This window comes from Gobius niger (assembly GCF_951799975.1).
Source record: "Gobius niger genome assembly, chromosome: 11".
Lineage (NCBI taxonomy): Eukaryota > Metazoa > Chordata > Actinopteri > Gobiiformes > Gobiidae > Gobius > Gobius niger.
In genome coordinates, this window is record NC_136862.1 from 29631259 (window position 1) to 29648657 (window position 17399).

General features: G+C 42.4%; 1 protein-coding gene across 1 annotated transcript in view; it reads right to left on the minus strand.

Moving 5' to 3' along the window:
* Positions 1–17399, minus strand: part of jade2 (jade family PHD finger 2) — a 350732-nt gene that overhangs the window by 229299 nt on the left and 104034 nt on the right. The window contains exon 4 of the mRNA XM_079566323.1: positions 4605–4762. Coding sequence (XP_079422449.1) covers positions 4605–4762 — 158 coding nt within the window. The remainder of the gene's footprint in view (positions 1–4604; positions 4763–17399) is intronic.

Consider the following 17399-nt stretch of genomic DNA (forward strand, 5'->3'; position numbering starts at 1 on the left):
CAAACTGGTCCTAGGTGACGGGTCAGACAAAGAGTGGTTCAGAAGCCCCTTATGAGAGACCAACAGGCCCGGTTAATCGTGAGGCCGTCCTTCTGTGGACCCACCACCTGCAAGAGGAGCTATAAGGGGCTGGTGCAATGTGATTTGGGCAACTCCAACAGCTGCCCCCACGACCCGGAAACGGAAAAGTGGAAGAAGATGGATGGATGGACGGTCCAAGTTTATAGTGGAACTTTGTTTGCAAATGGCTCTCAGCATTTTAACAGAACCAAATTAATCCAATGATTCATTTTGAAGCTCGGAACCTGAAGAGTTCAATCCCTGAGTTCGATCAGCATACAAAATCGTAACTAGCAGCATCATGCTAATGTCTACAGCAACTAATCAAGGCTGGGACAGAAACTATGACAGCGTCACCTAAAGTAGGGCTGGGCCATGAATCAAACTTTAATCCAAATCGCAATCCCTACTTCAATCTCAATCGAGGTCAATCTCAATAATCGTCATGGGACTTAATAATCGTCAGATTCGGCAGAAACGGGTCCTCGTTTTGGAGTTTGGATAAGACATTAGAAAAGGTTTGTGGTTAAAAAAAAACTGGAGGAAAACATTTGTTTGAGCTGAGGTTTGTGTAAAAGAGATGTCAAGTTCATGAATCAGCTTCATTTATTTTTATCATGAAAAAAAAAATCGGATGAAAAATCAAGATCGTGATTCATTTTTTTTTTGCCCTAATCTAAGGTAATAAAATAATATTGGCCACTGTTGGTCTCCGTGTTTGAATATTAGCCTATGAAACACTGTTAGTAACTAATATAACGCATTTGTAAAATATCAGATCACTTCATGTCATATTAATATAACATAATAGTTTGTCATGTAACCACGGATATTTAGCTCGGACCACAACAATCAACTCTTTAAAATGAACAAGCTCAATCAGTTTTGCTTTGCCAATGTGAAAAAACAAAACAAGGCACAGGACCTTTTGAATGAATGAATCCGACAGGGAACCATTAAGGTTTTATCGACTGGCAACATACAATTTCCCCAGTTCGACGTTTTCAGCCCATTCAGCAACATTTAAACAAACATTCAACGAAGCTTCTGAGGCGCATAGTTTTCCCATTCACACCACAGCCTCTGGTCACTTTTGTGGGCGAAAGGTTTCCGAAATGCCTCTGAGTCTGACCACAAGGGAGAGAGGCGGAGGAAGCCTGGCCATTTCAGACGGACTTTCACATAAGCTGACCACGCAATAAGGTTTGTGTGATTTATGTCGTAAATTCGAGATTCAGTTCACTTCATTTTATTTACCTGAGTAAATCCGGATTGTGACTTGCAGATTGCAGTCGTTCTGTGCAATTGTGGTAACTTGCAAAAGTTTTCTTTTAGATCAGACCAGTGTGGTTTTTTCATAAGTGACAGTTTCGACTGCTCACTTTCTGCAATCTTCCTCCAAGTTGGTGACGTGTCTTGTCAGCTGATTTACACAGGTTTTGGAGCTACTCTCTTACCAGTGGAGGTGGGAAAACAGCATAGTCTGCATTCCGACTTCTTCAGTACTGCGTACCAGGTGTGTGAAAGCCAAAAAGCCCCCTCACGGTTTACTATCCCAGGGGGGCCATTTCCGATTTAATTTAGCGCCGGTGTTTTGTTTTCGAATACTGAAAGCCCTCCTTGTTTCATCGACATGTTTTATTGCATGATCCAGATGGGCTTTCATATATTATGAAATATAAATCAGCTGACAAGGCACATCATGGGAACATCATGTGACCAACTCTGAGGAAGGCTGCAGGAAGTGAGCAGTCGAAACTGTCAGGTATGAACAAAAACACACTGGTCTGATCCAACAGAAAACTCACTTTGTTGCTGAACAGACTACAAAACAGCAGATAACCATTTTTTCCTCAATTTCCCCGGCAATTTTTGTCAGATGTTTCCGAAATGTAAATTTGCATATCTTCCAAACAGCTATTTCGATATTAGCAAGATCGAGCGAGAAAACGGCCATGTCAAACGAGACAACAGGAATAAACTGGGACTAAAGGGAACCGGTGACACCGCTCATGGAGAGGTCATATTTCCATCACTGTAAAGGATATTGCTCTCGATTGTTCGATAAAAGTCTGGAGGAAGAGGCACATTCATTCAACTGTAGTGCTCCCAAGTCTAGCTTGCTATTGCCAGTCCATGTTTCGTGTTGCACCAGTCCAAGCAAATTCCTAGTTTTTCGCTGACAATGTCTATAAAATTCTGGTTCCTTTTCTTTCCCCCGCAGGTGAAATTTATTTTTGCTTCATTAAAAGTCAATTTCAGTCACAGTAGCCAGAGTCTGTGGAACTGGGAGAGTGGGAGAGTGGGAGAGTGGAGCTCTGCCACTTCGCCAAAACAAGTCAGTATACGGTACATTCATGTATTGTTCCACAGAGTTGCAGCTGTCTAGTTTTCATGGGAACAGTAAATTAACTGTTAAAAAAAAAAAAAATACTTCAACTTTTCAATGAAAGTACTATGCCATGTTTGACCTTCCAAGTAACAATAGGCTCAATGCTCTCCTCACAGTCGTGTCCTCAGCACTAGTGTACAGAAGTCATTACAGCCGCATTTTTATTCCCTCGGAAAAAAAAAAACAAAGGCCTCTCGGGAGTCGAGCCTGTGCAGCAGATGTTCACAGCTGATTTAGGTCAAAGGTCGCACATGTGTTTTTTCCTGCCATTATTTATGAAGAAGTCTGAGCCGAAAAGTTTCACTCTTACAACTGCATCTGACCGGGATCTCCCAACGCAGACGTCAACTGGACAGTAAAAGAGAAAGGACTTTTAGTAGACCTTTTTACAAAGTCGTCAGCTGGATTGAGTTGTGTTACGTTTGGCTTCTCCACGCTCATCTTAGGCCTGACAGACTTTCTCTACTTGGTTTGTCTGGACCCCCTCCCGGAACCGCCACCATAATGTGGTGGAGGGGTTTGAGTGCCTGAATGATGCTGGGAGCTCTGTTGTTGGGGCTTCATGCCCCTGGTAGGGTCTCCCATGGCAAACAGATCCTAGTTCACGGGTCAGACAAAGAGCGGTTCAGAAGCCCCTTATGAGAGACCAACAGGCCCGGGGTCAGTCCATCTCAGTTCACTCGGTGAGTTAAACCCCACCCTCTCCAATTTTTGTGAAATTTGGTATATATGTAATTCATGGCCAGAAAAGCCAACTTTTCAAATTTTAAACTAATCGGACCAACGGTTTTCGAGATACTGCATTCTAAATTGTTCACTTTTTTCCTGTTGTAGTTGACACATAGGACTTTCGCGAAAAAGTCAAAAAATGAAAATGCGATATCTCGAAAACCGTTGGTCCGATTAGTTTAAAATTTGAAATTCTTGCTTTTCTGGCAATGAATAACATATATACCAAATTTCACAAAAATTGGACAGGGTGAGGTTTAAAAATGCTATTTTTTTGGGTGATCTGAGATGGACTGACCCCCCGGTTTGAATCGTGAGGCCATCCTTCTGTGGACCCACCACCTGCCAGAGGAGCCATAGGGGGCTGGTGCAATGAGATTTGGGCAACTGCCCTCACGACCCGGCAACGGAAAAGTGGATGGATGGATGGATGGATGGATGGATGGATGGATGGATGGATGGATGGATGGATGGATGGATGGATGGATGGATGGATGGATGGATGGATCGTGTTCGCAGGGCGCAGTAACAGCACCAGCCAAAAGGGGGCAGTATGTTGATGTAGGATAGAGACAGTGAAATTGCCAGATTACTGTCGATTTTGATTAGTAAATATATGTGGCTAAACCCAAGCAAACAGTAGCCCAAATGTGACAATGGTCTCAAACCTAAAGCTAAATCAAAATGGGTTCACTTTTGGCTGTCGAAAAACCCACAAAACACTGTGGCCCGGCCCACTCCTGTCGAAATGCGACTATAGTAGAGGTCAAGGCTAAACATACGGGTGACTGATGACTTTGACACTGTTCAACCATGGAAATCTCTCGGACAACGGAAAGATTACACAAACACGTATGGCACATGTGTGAAGGTCAAGGCCACATGCGGCTCACGAGATGATTTAATGTGTCAATAAAAAGTAAGTCTCTAGCCCCATTCCTGTGCTTAGTTATGGATTTTTAAAGAAATAACCAGTTTGCTCATAACAAGAGATCAGGATATAAACAGCATATTATAGCCACGTGGTAAATGGTCAGTCTTCTCTGTGGCTACAGTAGTAACTGAATGAATAATGACTTCATGAAGCACTTTGAGAAACATGTGACACAGGCTGATGAAGCACAATAAATGTAAGCCGTTATTTATGAGGCCGCAGTCCTTTACAATATTTCAGCCCATGACCCAAAACGACTTCGACACCCCTGACGTATGGTAAGGATCAGATCAGAGACAACAAAATAGTAACATCTATCAGAAAACTGAGCGCAAATGCAACAAAGCAGATCACGTGGATCCTCAGACAGACGAAAGAAGCATCCAAAACGAGCACATGTAACACACGGCTGCTCCGCTACAAACCAAACTCAACAGCATGTGCTTGTGCAAGTCCCGGTCATCAGCTGTAGTGAAGGTTGGTTCCTACCTGATCACCGGCTGCGGGATGGCCTCCATGTTGGCGGGGACCTGCACCCCTTTCTCCCACTCCTGCCTCCACGGGTCGGACAGGACGTAGAAATCCTCCGGCCCGAGCTGAGACGAGTCCGGGAGCTTCATGGCTGTGATGAGGTCCGTACGGAAAACCTGGAGACAATGGGTGAGAATGCACTTCAGATCATTATGTTCACTGCAATCGTACCCACTGAACCGTCTGTGGGCTCATGGCTTGCCTTTCTCCTGCTATAAACTTCAGAACATTAAGTTGGTTTATGTTATTTGACTTAAAGTGACGATATTCTCAAGGAGCCAAAGACATCACACTATAACAGGTCTGTGCACAAGAGGAAACAACACTCAGACTCGCTCATTCAAGGGCTTGTGCGAGAGATGTAACACAAATCTCACACACTGCTATCGCAAAAAAAAACACTTTATTTCTCAGGATTTGTTTGCAAACACACTCGCTATACAGTTCCACTACATTACGGAAGCAAGTTTGATTAAAAAGAAGCCATTGTTCAGTCTGATGTGAAAAAGTGTTTAAAGTTTGTCCATGTGAACAGCTCTGTTGGCAACATATTCCACAGTCTGATGGCCACACGTGAGAATCGGAGCTGCAGAATGCGGTTCTACTTTTGGGATTCCTGCACTGGCCTCGTAACAGTCGACCGAGTGGCTCGAGAGGTCATTCCTGAGCTCAGTGAAATAAACAGATACAATGGAGGAGGTGCTGAGGATGCACCAATCCAACACTGGTATCGGACATCGGAGCAGATACTAGAAAAAACATAGGATACTGAACTGAAACTTGTTTTGGCTTTTACCGTTTTAAAAACACTTTCACTAACTAAATCTAAATGACTATGGAGATGCTGTACACTGCGTTCCAAATTATTATGCAAATTGGATTTTTGTGTCAAAAAGGTAAAAAAAAAAACAATAATAATGAAACTCATGGATGGTATCGTGTCTTGGGGCTCTATGAATCACTGACATTAATCTCAGAGACCTGGGATGATTAGTTGTCGGGTTAAGCCCAGTTAAGGGAAAAACTACTGAAAAAGGGTGTTCCACTTTATTATGCAGATCATCATTTTCAGGCAATATGGGAAAGAAAAAGGGACTTTCTGCTGATGAAAAGCGTGAAATAGTTGAATGCCTTGGTCTAGGTATGAACACCTTCGATATTTCATGAAAGATTAAGTGTAATCATCGAACTGATAAGAGATTTGTGGATGATTCAGAGCACACTCCGTTTTGTGCCGATAAGGGCACAATATGGACGGTTTCTGCCAGACAAACACATCAGATTAAGAGAACAGATGCCACAAAGCAGCATACAGGTATTTGAAGCTGCTGGTGCCTCTGGAGTCCCCCAAACATCAAGGTGTAGGACCCTCCAGAGGCTGCAGTTGTGCATAAATCTTCTATCCGGGCCTCCCCTAAACGGTTAATTGAATGCTGATGAACAGAAACGGATGCAGTGGCTCAGAAATACATGAGGACTCATTTTCAAACAGTCTTGTTCACTGATGAGCGCTGTGTAGCCCTGGATGGTCAACTCAATGGAGTAGTGAATGGTTGGTGAATGACCACAATGTCCCAACAAGGCTGTGACGTCAGTAAAGAGGGGGCGGAGTCATGTTTTGGGCCAGAGTCATGGTGAGAGAGCTGGTCGGCCCCTTCAGGCCCTTTTAGGCTCCCTGAAGGTGTGAAAATGACCTTTGAAAAATATGTGGAGTTTCTGACTGACCACTGTCTTCTATGCTACTAAAAGAAGAGCTGTGCTTTCCCTAACAAAATCCTCTTCATGCATGACAACGCACCATGTCACACTGTAAAGAATACCTCTGCATCACTGGCTGCTATGGGCAAAAAAGGAGAGAAACTCATGATGTGGACCCCCTCCTTCCCTGACCTCAACCCTGTTGAGAACCTTTGGAGCCTCAACAAAAAAAACTTCTATGTGGGTGGGAGGCAGTTTTCATCCAAACAGCAGCTCTGGGGGGTTATTCTAACATCCTGCAAAGATATCCAAGCAGAAACTGTCCAAAAACTTACAATTTTAATGGATTTAAGAATTTTGAAGCTGCTCTCACACAACGGCTCCTATGTTAAAATATAAATTGACCTGTTAATATTTTTTTGATTGAAATAACTTTTGATTTCAGTAAGTATGACCTCCTAATGCTACAAATACAACAAATGACCATTTGCAGTTAATTACAAGCTTTAAAATGTATTGAAACGATGAGTTGCATAATAACTTGGAACAGTGGATTTTGAGGTTTTTACTATATTTATTTTTGAAAAAAATACTGTTATCACTAGGAAATTTTTTCCACCACATTTAAATGATCCTCTACCAGTTAAAGACCTAAAAATTATGCTGACTCTCATTTGAGTTGACAATTTAGAAAATCTTAGAAAAATGTCATTTGCATAATAATTTGGAACGCAGTGTATGTCATTTTGAAGCTCTGATCCTGGAGAATTCAATTGCTTAGGTAGCTTTGACCTACGCAAACTGACTTTTGTTCTTCATGCAAAATAGAGTAGCTAGCAGCAGCATGCTAATGCTAATGGTAACTAATCAAGGCTGGGACAAAAACAATCACTGGTTATAAAATAGTTTTGGTAATCTTGGAAGGTCTCAGTGTTTGTAGTTTAGGTTATGAAATAGTGGAAAGAAAAACTAAACTTCGTAACGTTCATTGTGTCTACTTGTGTTCTAGTATCACTTTTTAGGTTCGTTTTGCCAGACACTAAGGTTAGAGATGTTAAAGATCTTTTACCTTTACATCTTTTACCCCTGCCGCCCGGTGGATTCAGGGCGACAGGGGGCGTAATCATTGGAGGAGGGTGTCCCAGGTGTGGACCAGTCTGTCGGACCTGTTGGGACCGTCAGACTGGTCACGCCTCGGAAGTAAGAACAGCTGATAAGTGACACGTCACCGCACGCCGGTGATACTTCTGATGACGGCCTGCAGATGGCGCTGAAACATGTAAAGGTAAAAGATCTTTAACATCTCTAACCTTAATGTCTGGCAAAACGAACCTAATAAGTGGAAAGAAAAACTGATAAAACAAATTTGTAATGATCATATTCATGTTATGAGTTGCCTTCATGAATGTAACGTAATTGTCCATCATGTAAGAGCCATTAATGTTTTTCCATTTCAGTTTATTAATAAAAAATTAAAAAAAATAATACATAACATCTCATTTGCATGAAAAGATCAGTCTTCATTGATCTCACAAATTGAGGAAATTAACTTTTCATTGATTCATAGCGAGTTCCTAAAGAAAGAATTTGGTATTGGTCGGTATCGGATAAATGACACTTCTATTATGATTTCAGGTCAAGTTTCATGTTGCGAGGGTTTAGTCAATGTTAGATCATTCAATTAACTTCATTGTACTTTTATACTTTTTGATACGCTGACAGGTAGCAATTACCACAAAATATGCAAAGTAATTCTTCCCGGGACAGAGAGAGGGACTCACTCCTGGATGTGAGTGTAAAATGGGGAAAATGAAGATTCTTTGGACGTACAAAGTGTCAGCATGTGCTGGAGAGAACAATCTTGGAAAGGAGGACCAACATCGTGGAACAGCACCAAACCGAGAGATTTGTCACCAAGTTCTGGGGACTACAGCGTCGCGAAGCCACAACTGACAAAGAAGAAGATTTAAAGTAATAGCCAAGGCGAGTTTGTTTGTGGAGAAAGTAATTGGTAAGTGGTTCAGGTTACAACAAGGACAACAACGTCTACGGAAATAAATATGCAGATCGAAAAAGGACACTTCCTTCTCCTTCGCGTCCTCTTAAGCTTCTGTAACCCGTGCTTTATTAACTGCGGCGGTCCACCAGCAACCCCCCGGCGTTTCCCCATTAACCTCAATATCCCCGTCCTCCCGTCCCCCCGCTGCTGTGGACTTAGCCTTTATACTCGGCTCCATATTTTCGCGTGGCTGTCAGGCGGAGTGTGTGGGGCTGCTGAGGTAAGCGTTTAGCGGCTGAGCGGTGGAGATGTCGATGCATTTTTCCCTCCTGTTAATATGCCGTTTGACTCGTCTTCAGCGGCTCGGGAGGCACATGGACGGTCTGAAGGTGTGTGAGGAGGGAGAACTAATCAGGATACTCAAGACATTGTGGGAATAAAGTGGGTTTAAGTGAGCAGACATTGGGATTTGGTATAGAAGTATGAACTAAAAGTCACTCTCGATTGCAATATGCCTCGATATGAGTTTGAGTAAGGTGGGCTTTATTGTCCCCATTTGAAGATTTGTCCTCCACGCACAGACAGTTCGGACTGGGACCGGGACCCCATTCAATTTGAGGACAGAGACGAGAGCTGCAGTAACGAGACAAGAAAAAACTCCAAATGCTTATATCTGTCTTTCTCTCTCTTATAAAACAGCCTCGTATTCCTCACTGCGGTGCTTTACTCACTCATAACAGTGCTAAAGTGTGTTGGAGACCAGCGGACAAACATTTAAAACACTCTTCTTGTATTAAAGCCTTTAAAAGGTGCAAACTCAGGAGCTATAGTGGGTTTTTATATTCTCCTGGACGCTTTCAAACATATACAGAAATAATATGTAATATTAATAGACTAAGCAACATAAAAAATATATTAAAAAAAAAAGCTGAGGTCACATGTTACTAGAGGTCAACCGATATATTTGGCCGATATTTGGGGATTTTACAATGTCGGACATCGGCCCATCTAGAGTTGATAAAAGGGACCGAAAGTGATAGACGTTTTCTGCAGGGCTTTAAAACGAATTCTCCCACAACCTCCTAGGTTTCAGGGGAACAGAGAAATGTCACAATGAAAATCGGTTAGCTAGAACCAGGAGAATTCAATCGCTGAGTTAGTTTTAACCTCCGCAATTGTATTTGTATTTGCATGCTAATGCTAACGGCAGCTAATCAAGGCTGGAACAGAAACTATGATTGAATCACCTAAAGCATCCATCCATCCATCCATCCATTCATCCATTCATCCATTCATCCATCCATCCATTCATTCATCCATTCATTCATTCATTCATTCATTCATCCATTCATCCATCCATCCATCCATCCATCCATCCATCTTCTTCCACTTTTCCGTTGCCGGATCGTGGGTGCAGCTGTTGGAGCTGGGCAAATCACATTGACTCCTCCTTCAGATGGTGTGTCCAGAAAGACGGCCTCATGGTTCTAACCAGGCCTGTTGGTCTCTCATAAGGGGCTTCTGAATCATCATTATCACCTAGTAAGTAATAAAATAAAACCGGCCACTGCTGGAGCAACAAAGAATTCATGTTTTTACAGGATTATAGACCAGACCTTTGGAAAAATCGGAAAAAATCGATCAAAAATACCAAATAATCGGTATCGGCCTTAGAAAACCCCATATCGGTCGACCTCTACATAATAACTCTCCTTATCTCTGTGAACGGCGATGTTGTTCGCCCTTTTCAGCCTGTGTACGTTTGTGATGGTAATTCTCTCAGGCTTAAATGTGTGGTTGATCCGATTAAAAGGCTTGAAATTTCCGTGTGAAAATAAAGCGCTTGCCACACATATTCACTCAAGAGAAACAAAAATCCCTAAACATTACAATTTCTTCAGAGAGTCAATGTGCTGGGCTTAAAAGCAACCAATTACATCCCACCTCTGCGTTTAACATATCGACAAGACTTTCCCAGACACCGACGACTCATGAGCCTGGAATAAAAATGAGACTAGGGGCAAAGACACAACATTGCGGAGAGCCAACAAGAGAAGAGGAGGCGGAGGAGGAGGGGGAGGCCGGGTCGATGGAGTGGATAAAAAGCCCATATGTAAAACAAGTCCTCCCCTCGTGCTGATGTTGGCTGCTCCGCTGTGGGACTTCTCGGCCGGATAAATAATGTGTTTATAGAGAGAGGGGGAGTGCGCTGGGAGAACACTTCGACACTGACAAGACACCGCCGTTGATGGATCCCCCGTCCCTCCCGGCGATGCGAAAGGCGCGCACGCTCGGGCCAAAGGTGACGCGCCGCTCTTTAATCCACTCCGTCTCCTCGCGCTAACACAGCGAGCCGCGGGGCGCGACCGAACGGGAGCGGAGCCAATAAATGTACAGGCTCGCTCAACTCCGCCTGGTCTGACCGCTCCGCGAACGCCACTGGAGACCGGCGAACTGTGAGAAGCTGCAACTGGACTGGCACACTGCTCGGTGAGGGTGGTAAAGTGATACAGTTTGAAGCCTCTGTTGTAGATTACTGACATAAACAAGAGGAAAAAGTCAAGCCTCGCCAGCTTCAAAATGTCATAAAACGAGCATCGTACAGGGTAAGACTAGCCGGGCATCCAGACTAATCTCCGATGTTTATTAATTAATAAACAGGAGACTAGTCTGGGGACCCTGTCGTAGAAAAGCTACTGCTTGAGGCGGGACTAATGTGGGACAACCGAAGCGCATAGCAGCCAATGAGAACATACTAACTGAGAACTATTACTGTATAACTCCCTCATACTTCCTTACCTAAATTATGGCCTGGAAATATGGGGAAACAATTATAAATCCAATACTCATCCTATTTTCCTACTCCAAAAAAAGGCAATAAGAATTATCACTAGACTTCTATGCACCAATGAACCCTATCTTTGTAGAGCTGAGCCTACTGAAAATCCATGATCTTGTTGATCTAAATACATTAGTAATAGTGTACAAAGCATTTAACAATCTTCTCCCTCCTCCCATCCAGGAGCTTTTTGAACACAGGAAAAGTCAGTATAACCTCCGAGGAACTGCTATTTTAAAAAAAGCAAAAGCGAAAAAGAATAAAAGAGTCGCTGTATTTCTGTAAGAGGTGTTAATCTGTGGAACGACCTGGAAGATCAGTTAAAACTGTCCCAAACAGTCAAAACTTTCAAAAAGTTGTTTAAAGCTACTAAAATTGGAGAATATATAAGCTTAGGATGAATAAAGTAAGAAAAATAAATAAAAAATAATAATGATGACATGATTTAGTTTCAACTAATTTAACTTAAAACAAATGTATGTATACATATTTGTTGGAATATTGAAATTTATGTTACTAACTTCAGATACATGCTTATTTCTCTTCTGTTTAACACTTGATATTGTTCATTATTAATGTTTGTGTTTTGTATTTGTTTTTCTCTCGTGGAAGTCTGTAAACTGGGTTAGGCGCTATAAGTTTTCACTTCAGCCTAAACCCTTTCGGTCGTGTTGTACACAATGAATTGGAAATGTATTTACGTTTAAAGGAATGAATGAACTGACCAAATAAACTACTACTACTACTACAACATAGCGGATGTGACGACAGAAACAGCGACAACAAAGTTTTAGTCATTCTGACATTAACAATGGCGCTCCTGCCACACGGAGTTCAGTAAATGACTTCTGTCGTTTATGTCAGAATAACTTAAGAATACAAGCATACCGGGGCGTTACGTGAAGTGGTTGCTTGTGTTGAAAAAGTACAAAACAAAGGCGCAACAACGTGACGCCCGTTCAGGGAGCTGCTCTGATTGGTCGGTAGGCTCCATATCGCTGCGTCACTTCCTTTGAAAGCACGCAATGGATGGAGTGTTGCCAGACCCTCTTCTGTAAAGAAGCGGAGTCTGGTTGGCGAGACTAGGGTAAGACATGAATATTGACATGTCAACAAATCAAATCAAAAATCAAAACAACTTTATTCATACCAATGGGCAATTCTGTTCACTGCTCTCTGGTCATAAAAAACAGTGAATGGAGACACATACGACCATATACAGACGTCAGGAACTGTAAGTGCGTCAGGACACGAGGGGAAGAAAAAAGAACAAGATAAACACTGCCTTCCTAGATGTTGTCATTTAAATTTCTGACAGCCGTCGGAATGAAAGGATTTTGAGTAGCGGTTTCTTTTCTGTTGGGGGACGACATATCGCCTCGCGGAGGGCATCAGAGTAAAGTGCGACCGCAAGACATGGTTTTGTTGACCCAAAATCGATCGAGTCTTTCGGACGACTCTTTTCTTACAGAGTGAGGCGAGGTCTTCAAAACGCACACCAGAAATCTGACTACACACTTGGTTGTGGCTCAGACTGTTCTTATTTTTCACAGACAGGCCATCAAACCAGCAAATAAAAGAAAAGGTTAAGACACTTTCAATAAAAGAATGATAAAAGTTACCTAAAATATTTGCTGAGTTCAGTTTCCTTATCAGGTGAACTCGCTGATGTCCACGTTTGACAATTTGCTCTGTGTTTTTATCCAATCGTAGAGAGGAATCAAAAACAGTCCCCAAGTACTTAAAAGAGTCGACCTTTTCCACCTCTTCCCCGTGGATAAAGCTCGGTTTGGGGCTCTCTGGATTCCTCCTAAAGTCAACAACAAGCTCTTTAGTTGAGTGACACATTGAGTGCCAAGAACGATGATGGACAGAACTGAAATAGATCAACAACTTGTGAAAAGTCTCGATCTGGACATTTCATCTGGGCATTTAGTCACAACGCAGTAGAAATGACCACGCCCCTCGTTAGTTTATCGTGTGTTTTCAATGCCCCGCCCATGGGCCCAGAGGTGAGGAAGTGAGAGCAGAGGGGATCTCCAGCACAGAACAACGATCTCCACACCTTGTGCTTCAGATCCCTCTTTATTTTTTCATCAGTCGGCCTCATAATCGCGGACCGATGAGGTCAGCAAGCCGAGGTATGATCTAAAAATAAACCTTGTGTCAGACGCGAGCGCTGTTTACCGCGGGTCCCCACCTCATTCTATTTTTGTCACAATATTTCAGCTCTATGTTCTCTTAAAACAACGTGAAACTCAGACATTCTCAATAGTCGAGGTTCTTTTCTGAAGCCCCCGTTTGAGAGACATGAGGGAGACAGTTGTGCTTCATAAAACACGCAATATCTCCGATTCTAGAGAAAATTCAGTGATTTTGATCAAAACTAGCCTCTGTTTAGCTTAGCTTTCTCAGGAACCAAGCACGTAGAATTGAACTGCTTTCACCAACTCAATGTGTTAAAGGAGAAAACTAAAAATCTTCACATTGACCACTGCATGAAAAATCAATACTTTCACCTGCCTTAACTTCAGAAAGATCTACAATGGGAAAAGCGGCTTGGGGACCACAAGAAATACGTTTTGAAATACTGCGTTGGCGGAGTCATGGGTCTGAGTCAGTGGCTTATCAAGTCGCCGTGGGGTGAAGTGGCACCTTTAAAAAAAAAAAATGCAGTTCCCATTTATCCATTAACGGGATTTACGGGGGACCCAAAAGTGCGGCCCTCAGACCAATTTGTGATGGCCCTCACCCTTCTTGTTGTTGTACAAGGGTCTGGATCTTCACAATTGAGCTCCGTTATCAGGTGGGAGGTGAACTCCTTTGAAACGATTGGATCTGATTTTCGCTAGCGTTCGGTCATGACGCATGTAATGCCCCCGAGTGAGTGAAGCAGCTGTCATAACTCTGTCATAACTCTGTCATAACTCTTGGGAGCATTACTTGCACATTCAAAGGCTTCAGTTTCAATTTCTGGATATTTGGGAGCCGAGCCAGAACGGATTGAAGAGCTTCCATAACTTTCGTATCCGCCGCCATTGCCAAACAACAACCAGCAAATGCGGCACATGCTTGACGTCACCTACAAGCCCCGCCTCCCCCGCTCGCTGAATGGTTGGTTGAAATTCAACCAATGTAACGCGGCCACTGAGATCAGACCCAGACCCATGTAGGGAAATTATAGAAAAAGTTAAAAATTATAGAATTATAGAAAAAATTAAATAGAAAGTTTGGACACCCCTGGTTAAGTGTTTAGATGCACTTGTTGCAAAGTTGGAAACAATCGTTTTCCAATTCCATTTCGTCTTTGTATCTAAACATAATGGAAAAATCCAGACTCAGTGCTGGTCTTACTCGAGAGGCACTGCTTTGTGGTGCTGAACGCTCCACTGTGTTTAAACCTTGTATGACATAATTTTACATAATTTAAAGGGACATTTCAGCATTTTTGTCATAGGGCCTCATTTCCTAGTTATCCACTGTATTGTTGATTTCTGCAGATTATTATTTTTTTTTTTATTCATGCAGTCCATATATTTGAAGAGTTTAGTGGCACTAGGCTAGAGCTAGGCTAGCGCACGTCTATGGTAACTAGTAGCCTGCATTAAAAACCTCTTCAAAATCATGGGGTCGTCCTCCAAATGTTGCCATATCTGATTTGTAGAAAACTCCTTTGTGAATTCCACGTGTAGTAATGCCGGCCCCAGGTAAACTACTGTAGATCCGGTAACCGAGCAGATCACTCCACCGCTGCGTAGCTACAACCAGGAAGCTGATGCTGCTCAAATATAAGTTATTTTAAATGCAAAATGGTTATATTTAAAAAATGATACAGTCAGCACATTTATATCGGTAGTCTGGTGTTAGAAGTGATTTTCCTCAGGTGCACTGTGTGTTTTTAATGCCGGCTAATAGTTACCATAGACATGCACTAGCCTAGCACCACTAAACTCTTGAAATGTAAGGACTGCATGAATTTTAAATATCTCCGGAAATCAACACTCTGGATAACAAGGAAATGAGGCCCAATGTCAAAAATCCTGAAACCGAACCCTAATCCTAACCTTAAGATCACAAACAGTTTCAAATGGAAGATGTGCCGATCGTTCTGCACATGCACAGCAACATTTAGCGGCACTCGACAAGCAGCTTGTTCTGACAGTACACACGGCATCAAATACATTTAGTAAAACCAATCTGTGATGGCCGTACGTGAGTCATTGTTGCTGCTGTATTATTATTAGCGCTTCCTTGTTAATATTCAAACACAAAACCACCCTACTGTCAATGTGCTTTTGGTAATTTCCAACAACACGACTGCCCAGACTGACATCCCTGTGTGTAAGAAGATTCCGGTCTTAACTTGAAAAATTATGATTCACAGCCAAGAACAAGACTGACCTGAAGACTGACTGAAATGAAGCTCTTTTTTGCAAACCGCACACTCTCAACTGGTCGATGTCACAAGAAAGAGACAAGAAGATAGGGGATTGCAATCTGTTCCGTAAAGCGACAGTAAGTCCGAACACAAATTTGGTTTCGGAGACGTCTTAATTTTTTCTTTTTTTTTTTTAGGTTGGGACGGCAACAAATCCAAACTGGCTTCGGGAGGTAATTAAATTTGAGTTCAATGTGATTATTTTCATCCGTGACAGAGAGGCAAAACAGTTACCAGAAACAAAGCCGTGCACACACACACACACACACACACACATATACACACACAGGAGGAACCAGGGAGACAAATGGATCTAAATGACAGTTCAGATGGCGTCTCGTTTCGTCTGTGTTTGGTGGATGTTCGTGCGGTTGCCCCGGAGCTCGTATCAAAACGCTGCATTCATTACCAAAAATAAAAAGTCATTTGTTCTTCTGGTTTGTCGCGCGGTTTGTTTATGGCCGGGAACAGTTTGAACATCGATCAGCGCGAAGAATAACTTTTCGTGCCGAGGACATCGGACTGGGTTTCCACCGCGCGCTCCAATATGTGATAAATCGTCATTTGCAAATTGAAACGACAAGTCCTTTTCGAGCCACGGAAGGGACAGGGGCAGGGCAGGACGTTGCTGCACGGACGCAGAGGGAAAGGGCCTTTTCTTCTACGAGGGCCAGATTCATCCATCAACTATGTAACAAAACATGGTCGATATAGTTAAAAAGTCGAGAGAGAAGCGTGAGCTCCTGCAGAGTGCGTCGTCCATCGTGGAGTTTGAGGTGAATCAACGACCGTGACCCGTTTGTGGAAGCCTTTTGCTTTGAAACTAGGGCTGAAACAACTAATGGATTAATCTACGACTAATCGATTATTGAAATAGTCGACAACTTCTTTAGTGATCGATTAATAGTTTTCTGGTTCACAAAGACTCAAATAGAGCAAAAATTACATGAAAATGTTAACCTGGCTAACACCAGGCTGCTGTGTGCGCTCGAATTATTTCGAACTGCACAACAGCCTGGGGACCATGGCCGAAATCTCCGGTGGATTTGGGAACCAATCACAGAGCGAGGAGGGACGGCAAGACGATGATGCGCTATTCGATATATGGAAGCTTGTAGATTATTTACGGATAATAAAAAAAAAAGTTTATTTACGGCTCAAACATGACAGCAGCAGACACGATGGTATTTTTTGATCAAGCTTTAGACCTTGTTCTAAATAATTTAGCTCAAAAGTTCACAGCGGGTACGTCATACGTCATCTCATACGATGATACGATTGGCCATGGCTACGTGCAGACGCATGAGACTTTTTTTTTTTTTTTCGTATCACCCAATAAACGAGTATGGACGATCGTAAACCACACCTCTCCTACGAGAAAATGAATTGGTGGTCCCCAGACTAAATATCACTTGTGATTTTAGTCTGGTGTTAGCCAGGCTATGAAAATGTAGTATTTTTAAAAATGTCTGGACTAAATTTCACAAGTTCTTGAAGATTTCACCTTACAAACAAATGTATTCCTCACTTTGGAATAACCCGGCAATAAAAGTAGGGGGGAAAGTTATTTTTTGGGGGTCCTGGCAGTCGAAGGGCATTACAAATACAGCAGATCTTGTTGAGAATAAAATATTTAAATCTTACCAAGATCTCAAATCACAATTTGACCTGGTAGATAAATCAGAATTTTGGAAATATCTACAATTAAGAAGTGTTTTGAGCAAGTTAATTAAACAACTAGCAGAACAGGACAATGTGGTACAGACTTATTTTAAACTG